Source organism: Aethalodelphis obliquidens, unplaced genomic scaffold, assembly GCF_003676395.1.
Source record: "Aethalodelphis obliquidens isolate GAN/ISIS:26980383/991018 unplaced genomic scaffold, ASM367639v1 scaffold11, whole genome shotgun sequence".
Lineage (NCBI taxonomy): Eukaryota > Metazoa > Chordata > Mammalia > Artiodactyla > Delphinidae > Aethalodelphis > Aethalodelphis obliquidens.
The window spans coordinates 12478597-12497319 of NW_020837955.1; the positions used below are offsets into that span (position 1 = coordinate 12478597).

At 42.7% G+C, this 18723-nt stretch overlaps 1 protein-coding gene across 5 annotated transcripts in view; it reads right to left on the minus strand.

Moving 5' to 3' along the window:
- Nucleotides 1-18723, minus strand: part of MYOF (myoferlin) — a 156480-nt gene that overhangs the window by 38878 nt on the left and 98879 nt on the right. For all 5 annotated transcript variants that reach the window (XM_027112071.1, XM_027112068.1, XM_027112070.1 and 2 more), the window contains 12 exons: nucleotides 18220-18351; nucleotides 15220-15383; nucleotides 12755-12869; nucleotides 11182-11287; nucleotides 9184-9329; nucleotides 7083-7256; nucleotides 5899-6007; nucleotides 4739-4816; nucleotides 2283-2464; nucleotides 2031-2189; nucleotides 1807-1905; nucleotides 712-873 (listed from right to left, as the gene is read on the minus strand). In XM_027112071.1, coding sequence (XP_026967872.1) covers nucleotides 712-873; nucleotides 1807-1905; nucleotides 2031-2189; nucleotides 2283-2464; nucleotides 4739-4816; nucleotides 5899-6007; nucleotides 7083-7256; nucleotides 9184-9329; nucleotides 11182-11287; nucleotides 12755-12869; nucleotides 15220-15383; nucleotides 18220-18351 — 1626 coding nt within the window. The remainder of the gene's footprint in view (nucleotides 1-711; nucleotides 874-1806; nucleotides 1906-2030; nucleotides 2190-2282; nucleotides 2465-4738; nucleotides 4817-5898; nucleotides 6008-7082; nucleotides 7257-9183; nucleotides 9330-11181; nucleotides 11288-12754; nucleotides 12870-15219; nucleotides 15384-18219; nucleotides 18352-18723) is intronic.

Genomic DNA, 18723 nt, shown 5'->3' on the forward strand with positions numbered 1-18723 from the left:
GCCTGCGCGTCCGGAGCCTGTGCTCTGCAACGGGGGGGGCAAGGGGGTGGAGAGGACCGCGTACCAAAAAAAAAAAAAAAAAAAAAAAAAAAAACGGGAAGACGGAGTAACCTCTTCTTGCTCCAAAGTATTATAGGGTCTATGATGGAGGCCTGTGAACCAGATCTGAGGCTGCTGCCTTTCTAATAACCAGAGGGTAACTTCGATGGAACAAAGTGGCACCAACCCAGGGACACGTGGAGGCAGGGCACAGTCATGGGCTCTTAGGACATGGCCCCATCACCCCACAGCTGCCCTTCCCCAGCCAGCCAGTCGCTATCCAGAGGGTTCTGGTCCACGTACACCTGCAGGGTCTGGAGGTTAATATTCTGCTCTTGAGGGATTGACCAAGAGCCTGTTACAGAGAGCTGACTAGATGGGAAGTTTACTGGAGAAATATATTAGTACTGCTCGTAGATACTTCTGTGTCACTGGGGTTGTTTGAAGCTTTAAGAAACCATCACTACAGTGTGAGAATCTAAGGGGGAAAAGTCACTGACATGCTGTCTGCAAGGCAGGGTTTTTCTATTTGTTGTCAGACTGGAAATATATAAACTACAGACTTTGGAAATATATATATATAAGATATGTGTGTGATTTGTATATATTCATTTTCAAGTACAAATCAGCTATTCAACAGACATGAACTATTATGGAGTCTCGATACAGTACCACTTTCATGAAGAGAACAGAACTCGGGAAGTTGGGCGTCTTCTTCAGGTTTTTGATCACCACTGATTCTACCCTTTCCCCTCCGCACTCCACAATGAGACTGGGGGAGGTGACAGAAGCCATCTGGTAGTTTTTCATATTTCTTAAGCCCCAAGCTAGAATCTAAGAAAACAATGTAAAGAGAAGGGAAGGAAACCCAACATATTAAAAATAATATTCAAAAGGAAAAATCCTGTCTTAATAACTGGTAAATTCTTTAAGATTGACTTGTACAGATTTGCCTCAAATCTCTGAGAATGTCACTCTAGAAAACCTGGAGGTCATACAGAGAAAGCGGTTTTGCCCATTTACCTCTCCTACCTGAGCTGCTGAAAAGCAGAGGGATAAGAGTGCAGGGATCCAATCCCGGCTGCGCCACATCACAGCTCTGAGAACTCTGGCCAGTTAGTAACCTCTCTGTCTCATCTGCAGACGGGGCTGAGAGCATTACCTATCATGGGTTACTCTGAGGATCAAGTGTAAACTTCTTAACACAGTGACTGACATGCAGGCACTAAGTAAAAAAATAAGAGCTGTTGTTTAAAGTCTTCTGCCTCAGGCTTAGCAAGACCCCAAGAACAGAAATCTCCAGGTAACAGGTGCTTGACTGGACAGACAGCCCTCAATAGTAAGCAGGACGCTGTCCATCAGGCTCCTTCCGTCTATATCTGCTCTGTCTGACATGTCAGCATTTCTCATTCCTCCCTTCCCTCCCTATACCTCCCTCTGAGGTCCCCTTTTCTCTGCACATAAAGACACACTGCTCTGAGTCCGTCTCCTCTCTCCCAGTTCTCCAGCTGACACAGGAAACTTAGAAATCCACTGGCTCCCAGTAAATGGGAATTCTAGATTCCCTCAGGAATGTTGGGATTGACTTGTTTTTATTGCTTTGACAAGCATTCTATTTCCATGAATATTTCAATTTTTTAGACAAATTCTATAGGAAATTGGAGATAGCAAGAGAAGATGCAGCAAGATTCCATTCCTAGACGAAAGATTGCATTTCTAGAGCCACATCCATTTGAGTCGATCAGTAAAACAAAGTGAGCAGCATACCTCAACAGCAGTGAGCTGAACCACAGGCCTGATGCCCTGGGGGACCATGTACAGACTTGGTGCCCTTTGCGAGGGAAGAATGGGAAGGTTGGAGCCATCCTGTGAAACAAACATGGAAATGTCAATGCCTCCCTTTAGTTCAAGTAACTAGTGCCTGGAGTTGTTAACAAGTGTTTTGATTGGCTACTCTGAAAAAAATAGATGAGTGAGAACTCAGTAAGTACCTTGTGCCTCAGGATCAGCTCTGCAGTGACAAGAACATCCCCACAGGTTTTGTCTCCATTCATTACTGGGTACCAGAGAAGTTTGGGTGTGATGTCCATTTCTGAGTTTAGTTTCACCAGAGGAGAGCACATGCTTCGTCCTAAAAACTCATCTTTGCCCTAGAGAAACAAGCAATCCTTAAATTCCCTGACAAACATCCCTATAAACCTCCATCATTCCCCCAGCCATCTCAGAAATTCTCAATTACCTACCACTTGGTCATTGTCAAAAAGTTCAATGACAACCTTGGGTGGGTTCTGTAGGACTGTTTGGGGTTCCCCATAAATTTCAATTTCATCAAATATAATCGTTTGGTCCCAGGTAGGATTCAGGGTTGAGTGGATGATCTCGGTGGTTTTACTTCGATGAAGGAAGGAGACATGAGCATATGGATCTAAAACAGAAAAAAAGAATAACCATGGCTGAAGTCTGACATGGTAAAACCATGGCCATGGCTGAAGTCTGAAATGGTAAAACTCCTGGAAGAAAATATAGGTGTAGGCTCCTTGACACGGGCTTGGCTACGGTTTTTTGAATTTGACACCAAAAGCAAAGGCAGCAAAAGCAAAAATAAACAAGGGGGACAACATCAAACTAAAAAAGGTTCTGTGCAGCAAAGTAAACCACCGAAGAAATGAAAGCCAACCTATAGATGAATAAAGAAAAAAATATAGATACACACTATGAAATATAATTCAGCTTTAAAAAAGAAGGAAATTTTGCCATTTGTGAGGACATGGATGAACCTAGAGGGCATTATGCTAAGTGAAATAAGCCAGACAGAGAAACACAAATACTACATGGTATCACTTATATGTGAAACAAACAAAGTCGAACTCATAGAAACAGGCAGTAGAATGGTGCCCTCAGGGTGCCTGGGGGCAGGGGAAATGGAGAGAAGTTAGTGAAAGGGTGTAAATTTCACCTACAAGATGAATAAGGTCTGAGGATCTAATGTATAACATGGTGACTGCAGCTAACACTGTATTGTATAATTGAAATTTGCTAAGAAAGTAGAACTTAAGTGTTCTCACACACTCACAAAACAGGTAAGAATGAGAGAGGATGAATGTTGTGGAAATCCTTCCACAATGTGTACATGTATCAAATCACCACGTTGTACACTTTAAATATATTACAACTATATTGTCAACTATATCTCAATAAAGCTGAAAAAAGATAAGAAAAAAAAAAAAAGAAGTAATCCATTTCTCCTCCATGCTAAATAATTTCACCAAACCTTTTTGCAATTGCTTGGGAGCTGTCCTGTCTAACTTGAAGCTTTTGCATAAGCTAAAAGGGTGCTTGGCTTTTAGCATTGCAGCATCTTATGAATGGGATTCCTTGCTTTTGTCCTGATGATGTATCTTTTATCTCAAACTGCAAGGAATGTGCTTAGAGTTTTATGCAACTTTGGTCGAGAAATTAACTTTGACTTTCAATGACTGAGTGCCCCCTGGTGGTGAATATTCAAAAATGTCTTCAAAAACCATTTTGGAGATGTGTATTACAGAGATATCCCTGAATCTGCTTTAATTTGTGAGAAAAGGAAACCATTCACATATGTTGGTTAATATTAGTGCTCGGAACATACCTCACAATTGATGTAAGCATGCTGGAGTGTCAGGTAACTGCTCTTAGAGCTGTTTCCATAGAAGCCCCAGGGAAGCTCTGATGGCCTTCAGGTCCTGAAGAAGAATGCTCCCCCTATAGCCCAGGAACTGTTCATGGTCCCACTAGCAACAGCACAAATCCCCCAGCAGCAGGGGCCCAGAACCTTCCTCTTAGAACCAGTCCAAAGGCAACAAAAGCAGCTGGGGTGTCAGTGTGAGGGGTGATGAAGCCTCATGGTTTGATGGTGCTGGGAATTGGGGAGCAGGCAGCAGAGGAGGTCAAGATGGACTCCAAAGTAGGGGAATGGGTGATCTGGTGATCTTTTTGTCAACTTAAGAGAGCTACAAAAAATATATATATATTGGGCTTCCCTGGTGGCGCAGTGGTCAAGAATCTGCCTGCTCAATGCAGGGGACACGGGTTCGAGCCCTGGTCTGGGAGGATCCCACATGCCGCGGAGCAACTGGGCCCGTGTGCCACAACTACTGAGCCTGAGCGTCTGGAGCCTGTGCTCCACAACAAGAGAGGTCGCCACAGTGAGAGGCCCGCGCATTGCAATGAAGAGTGGCCCCTGCTTGCCACAACTAGAGAAAGCCCTCGCACAGAAACGAAGACGCAACATAGCAAAAATTAATTAATTAATTAATAAACTCCTACCCGCAACATCTAAATATATATATATATATATATATATATATATATATATATAAAGGTGAGGACTTACCAATTAACCCAAGAGCCGAGGGGTAGAAACACAGCTATAAACAGAAAGCAGAAACTGCTTTTCTTAAGGTGTTTTTTTAATCACTTAATCAATTAATGATTAGTAGTACTAAAAGACCATGAATCTTCTCCAGCACTCAGCAACCATGCTTGGCATACTCAGCGAGTATCTAATGACTGAGCAACTGACTTCATGCATATCAAACTACTCTCAATACAGAAAGGCTTTTTGTTGTTGTGAGGAATAACTCAAAGCATCCACTTGATGAAAAGTAGAATCAAGCTAGCCTGCTGTGTAATAACATGTGAGATGGAGACGTTTTCCCTTTACCTGAAAAGCTATCCTTGTCTAGAGCCATGAGGTTTCTGGCTTGATAGATATAGCAACGCAGATGGTAAATGTAGACTCCTAAAAACAACAGGATGGAGGTTACTTACAAGAAACAGAACACTGTATTTCTATCGGGAGATAATATATGTTTCAGATAAATGGGTTACCCAAATCTATTTCCCCACGGTAAAGAACACATATACAGTGGTGATGACATGTCTTCCCAAATTAATTCTGTCTCCTGCAAAATGAAACTTATTTAAAAAGTACTACAGGAAGCTCAATGCAAGTGTGTCAATCACGAGAACATACTCCTGGTGTAAACTACCGGGATTTAGGGTACTGCTTGTCATCGCCGACCTTTAAAATGACACTTGGTCTCTAGGAGTTATAGAAATAGGGCTTTCCAGACCATTTCAGCACCAGATCTAGGAAACGGTTATCTGCTAAACGTTTCTTTGATATTTCAAAGACTTTATACTCCTTATCATTATTATATTAATGCATATACGACCCTCCCCACTATGCTGCCACCCCTCCCTGCCCCTGCAAACACACAAAATTTGAGAGGCAGGGGAGCATTTTGATTCATTACACAGATTCTGGGAACCAGACTACTTGAGTTCAAATCTTGTCTGTAGTGCTTACAAGCTATAAGATCTTGGTCAAGTTATTTAATCTTTCTGCACTTGGTTTCCTCCTGTAAAACTGGGGCCAGTAACAGTACTTACCTTCTAGGGTAGCTATAAGAATTAAATGAGTTAATATATGTAGAGTGCCTGGCACATGCTAAGACTTATATGAGTATTTGCTATTATTATTACAGAGTAGGCCTGCTTCCAAAATTCCTGAAGGTTATCATTGAAACCAACCTTAACTTTTTGAACATTTTTTCCAATTAGAATAATCTTTTGCGGGAGCTTAATAGGTAGCATGAGTACATATCAGACAGATTATGTTGAAATCAATGATTTGACCACCCTCAACCCCAAATATAATTTTGAAAACTGTATTTTAAAAAATCGTCTCCATCAAGTGATGAAAATAAAAGTCACATTTGCATAAAGGGATTTTTATCTACCACATTTGGCGAATTCAAAGAGTTTCCTTGAGATGAACGTCATAGAAGTGAAAAACACAAATACATGTTTAAAACTTACTGTCAAAATTACAGGAAACAATGGGAGTGTTTGCTCCAAACACAGCAGTGGCGCTGTGTTTCTGTTTTTCTACACTCTTTTCATCTCCATCCTCGGTAGTATCTGCACCCTAAAATAAGAGTCAGGAAAACCAATTAACAATGCCTAAAAACAAACGAAGAGGTAAGAATTACAAACAAATGGAATGGTCGCTTTTAAAAGAGATTTTCTTCATCCAATCACTCCTTTTTTTTTTTTTTTTTTTTTTTTTGTGGTATGTGGGCCTCTCACTGTTGTGGCCTCTCCCGTTGCGGAGCACAGGCTCCGGACGCGCAGGCTCAGCGGCCATGGCTCACGGGCCCAGCCACTCTGCAGTATGTGGGATCTTCCCGGACCAGGGCACGAACCTGTGTCCCCTGCATCGGCAGGCAGACTCTCAACCACTGCACCACCAGGGAAGCCCCAATCACTCCATTTTTAAACGATGAATAAAGCCCAGGACAGCGACAGAGCAGGAAGTCGAAGCCAGCCTTTCTACCCACCAAGGCCAGGTTTACCAAACCCTGCCCGTGAAAGAAAGAAAAAAAAAAAAAGAGGAGCATAAAGGATACATAAGTGGATTAAGAGGAAGGGAGGAGGAAAAAGAGCAGTGGAAGAAGAACAGAGAAGGGTCACTATGTAGAAATATAAAAGTAGGTTGTGTCCAAACACAAATTTCTAAAAATGGTCCCTGACTCCCACATTGTTTTAAATCAACCATGACCACTTTCTTATTCCTTCCTTCCACCTTTGTGCTTTTCTCTTCTCTGCCTTTTTATTGTGCTTCCACATGAACTGTTCTCCAATTTTGTAAGCATCCTTCTGTCTTCCTTCCCCTCACACCTGCATATTTAACTTTGTTTGTTGAACAGTTGTAGTTTCCAAAGTATGATCCAAAGGGATGTTAACAGATGTCACCTAAAGCAAAGGTTTTGGAACAGATGTACTCGGAAAAGGCTAGATGAAACAATATTAAACATGCTTCTTAGAACCTTTCATATGTAAATGGTCTATTCATTCTACAAAAATTATCGAGCACCTAGGATGCGCAGCTTTCTCCCAAATTATGTGCAGTCTTACAGTATTGGCGTCGATGGTATTATATCCAACACTCATGTATTTTCCCTCTGCGAATATGATTTGAATCTTGGCTATTTATTACTTACAAGGGCACCTTCAAGTTTAAAGATGGCAGCTGCGCCATGCGTCTCCGAAGGAGCCATTTTTCTCCTCCAGCATCTGCGGCGAAAGGTATCTGAACTACGCTGTTTCCAGTGAAATTTCCAGCCAATTAAAGAAGCGTATTCCCAGCCCTCCTGGTCTTTATATTCTTCCATGGCCTAAAATAGAAGTAAAACATTTAATGATAATCATAATAACAATATTCCTTATATTGATAAAGCAGATTATGTGGTCCATCAACAAATACGTACTGAAAATCTACTCTGTGCCAAAGTACTGGGCTAGGAGCCAGGGATACAACAGAGAACAAAATAGACAGGCTCTCTGCCGTTGCAGAGCTGATGGACTGGGGGAGTAGAGTGAGATAAGCAGGCAAGTAAAGTGAAATGAGATGAAATGAAATGAGTGGTGGCTGTACCATCAGGAGGGGCACCTTATTCAGACTTGGTAGCAGGGGTTGGGGGCGGCATGAGGGAATGGGTAAAGCAAATGGATTCTTTTCCAAATTGCTTTCTATTTCCTCACTTCATTAGCTCATAAGAACATTGCCATTATGATATAGTTTGGAAAATATTATGATGTCCATTTTATATAGAGAGGGAAAAAAACGATACCACCCTCCCTAGGGTCTAAGTGTCTTGTCTAAGGTAATAGCTTCTATAGCTAATAAGTAAATCAGGGTATATTACTTCTGTAATAACTACTATCTAACGACGATAGCACTTTTAATCTTAAAAACTATATATAATTATCTCAGTTTTCAGTGTTTCTTTTCAATTCATTCAGGAACTCTAAGTGTGGTATTGGGTTAAGAGCTGAGGAAGCAGTGAAGGAAAAGACAGATTCCTTGCCCTCCTGTAGCTGACATTTCAGTGGTGGAAATTTTACGTAAATATCTTAAAAGTATGACTAGATTTAGTAGATGTAAAATAATACTGAATAATATTTATGATCTCAGAAATAAGAGTTCCACGTAGGGCTTATTTTTTTCAACTTTAAATAAACAGAAAACCCAGGTCAAGGACAATCTTATAATTGACCTTCTGGCAGTATTACTAGTGACACCAAAGTATTTTATGCAGCCAGGAGTGAGGCAGGTTAGGGAGCATGATCTAAGTCTCAACAATACTCTTTGGTAGACTAGAACTGGGCCATGTTTCTGGTCTTCTGACTGGTGGCTCAGTGTTCTTTCCACTTCACCTCGGTGCTCTCATGTGGAAGGAGGGAGTCAAGTGCCTCTAGCAACTTCTCACCCTATCCGGATAAGGATGATTCCAAAACAAATATTCATTCATTAGCTCATTCATTCTACTCCATTATTTATTAGGAACAAGGTCCGGAGCTTTGGAACCTTAGAAGTACCAAAAAGCTCACTATCTAATAAAAAGACACTTCATGACATCTACTACGAGTCAGGCACTTTTTGGAATAGAAAGAGGTCGTATTTGGAATGACCTTAGCCTGGGTTCAAACACTCTATCACTTACTAGACACATGGCCTAAAGCAAATCCATTTAACCTCTGTGAACATTATCTGTAAGATGAGGATAAAAATGCAGATTTTGTGGATTGGAGATGATGTATGTTCAGGACCTACCATCACAAAAAGCACACAGAACATACCACTTATGGTTGTTATGAGTATACTTTTTCTGCTCAATTTATTATTATTCCATTTAAGCCTATAATACCCTAATTAGATGCATATTATATCCATTTTGCAGATGAGAAAGGAAATGAAGCCAGGATTTGAAGCCTCAGGTGTCTTGTTCCAAGTCCTGAGCTATTGCCACTACTACATTATGCTACCAAAATAATTTGTTTCTACTACTGCCTCTCGAGTGGTTCTCATTATTTAGCCTGCTTCAGAATCACCTGGAAGACTTACTGAAACACGGAATGCTGGGCTCCACCCCCAGAGTTCCTAAATCAGCAGGTCTGGGGCGGGGATACACTTTTATAACCCTTGAGCAGGGCATCAGGCCCTTGACAGGCAAATGGTTCCTGTAGAAGTCGCCGAGTTAACCGTGGTTCTGCGTGGTCTGGAAGGCGGAGCCCCCAGCTCCCTCCCATTGCTCCTCTTACCTTTGCAGTACTTGAAGTGGTTTGTGTTAAATCTCTCTTGCGTTTTCGGACCAGCCTTCGGCGTCTATGAGTATGATACATTTTTTCTGCTGCAACCCAGGATTTGGGCTTATTATCAGGAGGAATGATAATTCCATACTCCCAGCCTGGAACAGAGTTTGTGAATGGTTATCCAAAAGAGAGGCACTTGCCAGATTGCCAAATAAAGTTCCAGGAATCATTCGGTCACTCTCTGCCCCCCAACATTCTCCACTGTCATGACTGAACGCCACTGCTCCTATCACTTTGCTGCCATCAGCCAAACTGAATACAGCCGTATTTCCCTGGATCCCTCTTCAAGAAGCTTCCTTTGTGGCCCTGGGGTTCTCCTCCATGTTTCTACTTCCAGTCACTCACGGTAATTGAGTGCATCTAAGAGTAAAGCACAATGCAAGAGACATTTGGGGACAGTGATGAAGGGCGTGGCCTGTGTAGTCAACAGCCTGGCTTCAAATCCCTGCATCACCACATGGGGGCCGTTTACTTTTAAAGTTTCTTGCAAGTTAGTAAACCTGCTGATGGTCCAATTTCCCCAGCAGAAAGGTAAAATATACCTTTTTCAAAAGAATTAATCAAAATAATGCATGCAAAGCACTAGGACCATGATTAGCATATAGTTTGCACTCAAAAAACATTAACTATTATTAAAAGACATGGTGTGTGCATCATGATCATCAAGAAACTTATAATTGGGCTTCCCTGGTGGCGCAGTGGTTGAGAGTCTGCCTGCCAATGCAGGGGACACGGGTTCGAGCCCTGGTCTGGGAAGATCCCACATGCCGCGGAGCAACTAGCCCTGTGAGCCACAATTACTGAGCCTGCGCGTCTGGAGCCTGTGCTCCACAACAAGAGAGGCCTCAATAGTGAGAGGCCCGCGCATCGCGATGAAGAGTGGCCCCCGCTTGCTGCAACTAGAGAAAGCCCTCGCACGGAAACGAAGACCCAACACAGCCAAAAAAAAAAAAAAAAGGCAAAATTCCTAAAAACATTTAAAAAAAAAGAAACTTATAATCTATTTGAAACCTTCCTTATCAATGCTAGTTCTTTCGTGTGTACTATTCCCTCTTGTAAGAAATTTAAAAGTCAAATTTTCTCTCTTGATAATTCTAAATGTTCTAGTTCGTTTAACTTTAGATTACTATTTGTAGAAAAGGATAAATCTCGGACTTCCCTGGTGGCACAGTGGTTAAGAATCTGCCTGCCAATGCAGGGGACATGGGTTCGAGCCCCGGTCTGGGAAGATCCCACATGCTGCAGAGCAACTAAGTCCGTGCGCCACAACTACTGACTGAGCCTGCGCTCTAGAGCCTGCGAGCCACAACTACTGAGCCCGCATGCCACAACTACTGAAGCTCGTGAGCCCGGAGCCCGTGCTCCACAACAAGAGAAGCCACGGCAATGAGAAGCCCGCGCACCGCAACAAAGAGTAGCCCCCACTCACAGCAACTAGAGAAAGCCCACGCGCAGCAATGAAGACCCAACACAGCCAAAATAAATAAATAAAGTTTAAAAAGAAAAGGATAAATATCATTACCAGAAGCTATGTCAATAATCTGCATTACTGCTGAGCAGGGTGACTTTTAAGGCATTTTGCAGTTCTTCTTTCTGAGCTAGGGGGCCCCTGAGTGTGATGTTCCCAGGGAGGGTATGTCATGGTTAGACTAGAGAAGCTCCAACCTCAGTCCCCTCCCAAATTCTCATTGGATCCCCGGCATCTCAAAGTCCAGCCACCCGGCATCCCGTTACCTTGTATCTTTCATTCTTGACAGCCCCCCACCCTGCACCTGTCCAAGTACTTGCTTGTCCTTCAGATTTTGCGTCTGAATAGTCACAGGAAACACCACCTGACCTGGTCATCTTAGGCGAAGGGGCGTGAGACTCCTCCCTCCCAAGGAAACTTGACTTTAACCAAGGCATTGCTGGAGAGCCCCGGGTCAGGTAATAGGTCTGAAATGTTACCTCTCTCATCCACTGCACGATTAATGTCATAGACCCATGCATCATCTTCCCATTCCCAACCTGGAGGGCAAGTAAGCTCGCTGGGTGATGCTGTTTTATCACCGTTCTTAAAAAAAAAAAGAGAGAAAGAAGCCATAGTGTGTTAAGATGCAAAGGTGAGATAGAATTCCCCACACTTAACTATAGACTCACTCATTTCAATACCATCATACACATCAATCTTTCTCAGAAAAAGCCGTAATCTTTATTTATACACAATTGCTAAACAATAACTAGATTTTTAAAGAATACTTTCTGCTTCCACTATTAGGGAATATGTTATGTTAAACCGCGGGAAATTGTTTTTGTAGGTCAAAAATGATCAAATGTAAGCTATTTCATATGGTTCAACTTAATATTATGAAATGACGCAACTCTTTATGAGGGGTTATACTGCAGAGAACCCATCAGAGATGGATAAAGCATGAAAAACACATGTCTTCAAGAATGGGGTAATGCTACAGGAGGTTGTAGATGCTAATCATGTAAGACTGAGCAAAGTTTACTTGAAATATTGACTTAAGTTCTGCATTAAAACTGATAGAGTTATGAAAAAAGTTCATAGTAAAGGAAATAAACGAGGTCCGTAAACAGAAAAATAGTCAGCTTCACTTTAAGAGTGTGAAAACTGAAATAACAACAGGATACCATCTATTCATGTACTGACAAAGATTAACAAGTGGGAGGGTGAGTGTCTAGAAAAACAGCCCCCTATGCTATTGCTAGAAATATAAATTTGTACAACCTCTTTGAAAGTAGTTTGCCAATATTTGTCAAAATTTCATATGCATTGAAACCTTGACCAAGCCAACAGATGCCTGTCCTACAAAGTTTCATAAGTGAATAAGAATGTATGTATAAGGATGTTCATTGTCACGTTGTTTATAAAACACAAAGACTGGGGGGAAAACCCCTAAATATCCAAAAGGAGAGGATTAGTTAAATAAATTATAGAGGGGTACATATAATAAAACACTCTGTAGGAATTTTTTAAATGGCTCATAGATCTATATGTATTGATATCAAAAGATGTCCAAGATATATTACGTGAAAAATACAGAACTGTGCATACAACACAATTCTATTCAGGTGGGGGAAAAAAGAAGCTATATATTTGTATAGGAACAGAAGACTGCTATCAGTGGTTCAGTGGTTATCTCTGGGGGTGGGGGTGCGATATGGATCAGGGAGAAGAATTACTTTTAATTTCCTTTTATGCTGTTTGACTATTCTAAAGACATGAGCATTCAATTTGTTATGATTTTAAAAACTAGTTCCATAATAAACATAGTAAAAAAAATTTCACAACCCAGACTTTACCATGTACCAACATCTAGTTAAATAGGCCCCATGTCTTTCCTATAGGGATTAATTACAGATGCACTTTGGAGGCTCCAGTTATAAAGGGAAGGCTTTAGGACATGAGATGGAGCAGAAGAGACCGGGCAGCCCCGCCTTGTGGTTGGTGATCCAGCGATGGTTTCTCCGAGCTCAGGCAGGAGGGCTTATCCCCCAGAGCTGGAGCTGCACTCACCGCATCTGTGTAGGTGTCCTCTGCTGGCTTCCACTCGCCCCGGGGGTAGCGACTCTCGTTTTGATACAATTCATCTGTGAACTCTGTGTGACCCGCATCCGCCTCGGTCAGCAAGCTGAGGGACAGGAGGCTCACGTTACCAAAGGAGAAACATTACCAAAGGTGGTCACCGACCACCCCATCTATTTCCAATGGTGGGGAGACATCTATACCCTGGGGGTGGCCCCGGTTCCCTCCTCACCCTACCCCTTTGGGTTCTCCACTCCAAACTCTTCTTTGCACTAATAGCTTTTGACATTCCTTTGAAGAGGGGCCGCTGGAACAATGAGCCCTAAATTACAGAGAACTTCTCAAATCAGCAGAGTTGCTCCTGCCCAGTAATTAGGGTGGGGACTGGGTAAACAGCACTGTGGGCAGCTTCCTCTAGGGACCAGGCTTCTGTTTCTGTGTCAGGTCAGGGCCGTTCAGCATTTTCTCAGCAAGACTCTTGGCTAACAGTTCAAAAGAATAAAGAGTCATCTTCCCTCTTTCCACCTATTTTAAAAAATGGAATGGAGACGGTCTCCTGGGGCCTAGTGTGGAAACTTTTACTCATGGCTTGCTTGGTCTACGTAACACAAACTGAAGGGAGGAGTTTACATTTTCTGGGTAGTTCCTAGGTAGGGATGACAGCCAAACCAGGTCATTTAAGACTCCAAAGTCCATTTGGGCACTTGAGAAATCCATACTGACTCCCTGCCATGCCAATTTTCCTCTTGGATTTGGAACTACTTTGACAACCCAGAGAAGAAAGTACAGAGGGTCCAACTTTGACTTAAGTCTTCTGCCAGGTATCCACTCAAGTGAGGTTTCTTTTTTCCTTTTACTGTCTCTACATCTTTCCCCTGCTGTATCCTCCCCTAGAATCAAGCACTGGAAAGAAATCAGAAAACAGAAAGTTCCCACCCTTTGTATCAATTGGGCTTGTCCATCACTCCTCTGGGCCCCAGAGAAGGAGAACAGAACTGGCTGCCACTTCTGGGGTCCCATCCAGCTCGGACAGGCTCTGACCTGCTTTTCCAGTGCCAATTCCCCTGGCCTTTCCCTGTCCTCACTAACCTTCCTTCCTTCTTTCCAATTCAAATCCCATTTCCCTTCCCCTCACCAGCAACCCCAACTCCAACCAAAGCAAGCTGTCATGGGTTAAAAGCAATCATGTTCAGACACTGGGTCTTAACAGACCAGACCCAGCACACTTCTTTCCCTCCTTCCCTAATCCTGTGTCATTATGGGAAACAAATGTGGACAGAGAGAGCAAACTCCAGTTTAAGGTCTTAAAATCCAATTTCACAAGCTTGTTTCCTCCAAACACAAGTACACTGTCCCGAGCTGGAGAAAAGAAGGCATTCTGGTTCCAGTGCTTTTGGCAACACGTAGAAACCAGGCTTTGGTTTCCTCCAGACTCCAGGGGACACATGCTTGCCCCCTGTACTGTTTCTTTCTTCCTGTTTAATAATAGCCTTTGACGTATAATTCACATACCATACAATTCATCCACTTAAATTATGCCCTCTACTGTTTCCTGCAGACATTGCAGCATAACAGTTGAGAGCTGGTTTTGGTGCCCAGGCTAGATTTGGGTTCTAGCCCTGTCTACACCACTCACCCACAGTCTGTGTGCCTTTGGACAAGTGGCTTAATCCCTCTAAGGTCTCAGTTTCATCTGTAAAGTGGAGATACTGTTTTTTGTTGGGAGATAATTCTTTGTGAGTCTAAACACAGGCTCCATGACCTTTGTTACAGACTATCTTCTCAAGGATGTTTATATGAGGAACAACCTCAGAAGACATAGTGTTTCTCTCCAGAGCAAAGGGCCAGCATGCTCACTACCTACCCATTATAAAGGATTCAGAAGCCCTAAGCTCAGGGTTCCTTTCCTATTATACAATCTACTTCACGTGCAAGTGTCACCTGGCCCTCTTTGTGTCGCCCTGTGGGAACTGGGGCTTGGAGAACAGAAGCAAACGTTGATACTCTGGTACTACTATTTGCTGTGGGCAATAGAGTCCTTTGTCTCTGCTTTAGGAGTCTTGTGTCTCCTGCCAACATTCACGAAACTGTGGCAGGTGACCTTGCTAGCTTGCAAGTAGGATAAAAATCTCAGACTCTTCATGATTTTTGACACTACCTATCTTGCAGGACTGCAATCCAGATTCAGTAAGATAATGCATATGTTTAGCCCACTGCTTCACACATTCCCATGTAATGAGTTCTCAATAATGTTAGTACCAGGTGCTTTTTGTACTTTTTTGTTTTATTATGGGACACTGACATGTCTCAAGTTTCTGTGAGTTTCTGTGGACTTACTTCTGCTCAGTGGGTGTGACGTAAATATGATCAAGAATGACGATGGAGAAGATTCACTTAGCAATTTCTAAGGAAAGACTTCATTACCATCCTTTTTTCTCAGAAAATGAAAAACTTACCTTTTTTCAGGATCAACTATCCAGTCTCCTTCCCATTCCCAGCCTTTTGGAGGCAAAAAGAATTCCCTCTTGAGTTTTATTTTTCCCGTGACATCAGAAAATTTATGACGACCCACTAATCCAGAAGTGCCCCATTTTCCAAACATAAGAGCTTGATTTTCATACTATTAAAAAGAAATTGGAGAAACATCATCAGGGAGCAAGAAATAAAGCCAACACATAAATTTTCAAGTCCATCTAGGACCTAGGCTAAACAATGAGGAAATGGAAAAGCTTTATATTCAGAAGGTATGGGCCCAAGTTGCACTGTTGCTGATTATGCAACTTCGGTAAATCATTCATCTTTCTGAGACTCAGTGTTCTCATCTGTAAACTGAGGATAATACTACCTTTCTCATAGGGTTGTTCTGAAGTTCAAATGTACAAATGATTGTGAAAGTGCTTTGTAAACACTGATATATCATGCTAGTTGTTTCTACCATTTTTTTCAATGGCTCCAAATAGTGCTCCGAACCTAATCTTTTAGATACCTACAAAAGTCCTCAATTTAGGAACATGTAGTCTTCTAAAACTTTATTTATAAGTCTGCTGCCAAGAACTTGGGCACATTTCCCCACAGAAACAATATTATAATTAATGGTACATTTCCTGGGCAGCACAAAGGACCCATCTGAAACATGAAGGTCCTTTAGCACCCAGCTTTTATGTGGCCTAAGAATTCTGAACCTTCATCCCCTCTGGAGTACGGTGAGTAGACCAAGACCTTTCTGGAAGCAGGTTTTGTGGCAATGGCAGACCCAGGTTTGCAGGGCATTCCTTTCTAAGACAGAATTTATAAAATCTACAATGGTCTGTTTTTCACTATGTCAACCATAAAGAGGGTTGAGGTTTGCCAGTGGTGACAGTCTCTGTTTGGGTCCAAGCTGATATCTTTGTTTGTCTGCTGATGAGCTCACTGAGAAGACGATTTGCATAAGCAGCAGGGGAGTTTTTGGCTGAAGGATGATGGAAGAAGTTTGGGCAGGGGCCTGATGAGGAAACTGGAGGTCTCTGAGGTGCTTCACGTGTGCTAATGGTCCCGCCCCACAGCTGCTAGTTAAAGGTCTCAAAGCCACATGAGGCTCCCATCTCCACTGCTGCTGCTGCCCTCTTGTCCATGCCAAGGTCCTCACCTGGATGATACTACGGCCATGCTGGCTTCCGAGTAGAAGTGGCAGGAACTGCTCCTCCACTCTGTGTCCTTGTCACTTGGAAACCAAAGAAGCCATGCATGTGCCCCCAAGTCTCACAGCCCCTTGTGCCTAAAGCTCAGAGCAATATCTAAGACAGCACTAGTGAGACCTCCAGAAATTTGCGGGGGGGAATTTTTGCAGAGAACTGAGGTCTGGTATTAGCCCAGGAAGGCAAGAACCAGTGAAATTTCCATTACTGTCATTAACGTGCCCCTTCTGGTACTCAGAGGCTGTTAGAATTTGGAGAAACTAGAGTCACGCAAAACAACTAAAATGGGTGGATCATTTCTACACCTGTTGAAACTAGAGTTCACTCTGTGCAAGGAAGGATCTGGAAGTGGGAAACAGAGGAAGGGCTGTTCCTTGCTCAGTGCTAGCTTCTCTGGGCCCCAGCCACAGAGCTGTAGGGCAGGTGGATGCCAAGAAATCCCACGGGAGGGCAGGAGCAAGCCCCTCCCACATGTGCTCTGATGCCCCCTCCACAGCACCCAGATGACTGACCATCAACATTTGTGACTCAGGGCCTCCCCTGAGGCCTCCAGCCCACCCTCTGTTTCTCTCCAGTCGCACTTCAAAGCTTGCATCCTAAGGACTTTGTGTGTGTTTCCCATGGGTTTCACTGCTTATCAAAGTGGACCGCAATGCCCCGCATCCACCCACATTGCAGGTGCTAATCCCTAACTCAGCTACAGAATCACAGTCCTCGGGGTGGGATTCTTTTTAACAAGACACCCGGTTTTATTATTGTGATAGATTTTGGGATCCTTGAGGACCGGGCTTGGCTGCTTCATCATCTTCAGCCTCTGCCTCTGTGCCCGACATAAAGCCACCACTCCCTAAAAGCTTGGATGGGTGGATGGGTGGATGGATGAATTCTGCCACCATTTATTTATTTAACAAATATTTATAGGAGCCTACTATGTGCCAGGCACTGTTAAATTAAAAAAAGCAAAACTAAAAGATGGCCAGGGGTTTTCTTGCCCAGTAAGCACATCAGAACCACAGTCCTAAACCAGTGGTCAGGCATCGTGGTGGGCAGCAGAAACACAATTACAAATTAGCTAGACTGAAGACAGTCTTCTCCGCAATTATTTGAGCATGAAGGCCTATCTGTAAAAGAATGGAGCTCGTCTGAAAATTGTCAGAAGAGACCCACTGAATATATCTAATAAATTTACAACAATAAGTACTTTCAGTAAAAAAAATCCAACTAATGCCACTTTTAGCTGTAAAAGTTTGTGAAAATTATTTTCATTGGTTTAACTCTAATGAGATTTCTAATTAGCCAAATGGATTTTTAACTCAGTGAAGGATTTACAAATTATCTCTATTGTTTTTCAAGTATCCAGGCAGCATTTTCTTTGCCCTTGGGCAAACCCCTCTGAGGCTTCCCCAACTGAGGATTGAGTCTTCTGTGGTTTAAAGACTCCAGACACTTTGCTGTAGAGTAGAAATTAACACAATATTGTAAACCAACTATATTTTCAATTAAAAAAAAAAAACACTCCAGACCCCAAGCACTCTTCTCAAGGTCGGCACCTCTCAAGCGTCCTCACTCCTGGGTTGCTTGTGTGTGAATCACTCTGGGGTGTCCCAATGTAGACCTCCAGTCAATCTTTCCCTACCCACTTCGTTAAGGGCCCTTGAATGTGGGGTTTTAGGTAGCGATTATGGTGGTGGCTGGTTTGACATCTGAATATTTTCCCTTAGGATGAAAAGTAAAGTACTCCCACACAAAGAGGAAAAGAGTGATGTCATTAGATGTTACCATTTCAGCAAAGACGGTGAATGTTCCTTCTGCGAAGCTATTGAACTTCTTCTCAACAGCACTTAAGCCCAGCCAGATGTTCACACGCAACTCCACAGGCACCTTTGGTCCATTGTTTTTTTCCTGTGGGTACTGTGAGATGCACAATAACATGACCTGTTATGCTGGGCACAGTACAGGCTGTTCATTAAGCTCAAAACAAAAGTAGACTGAACATCTAATCACTGTTTTCAGCTGTCTAACTTTGTTTGTGCAGTTAAAATATTTCCAAATGACCCTTCTGCAAAGATTAAAATAACAAGTAAAGCAGGAACCCCTGGGTGTCCCTGAGACCTTTTCAGGAGGCTCACAAGGTCAAACTATTTTCCTAATCATACTAGGATGTTACTTGCTTTTTTCACTGTATTGACATTTGCACTGATGCTGCAAAAGCAATGGTGGATAAAACTCCAAGCACTGTAGCAGGAATCAAGACAGTAACACCGAACTGCACTGGTAGTAACG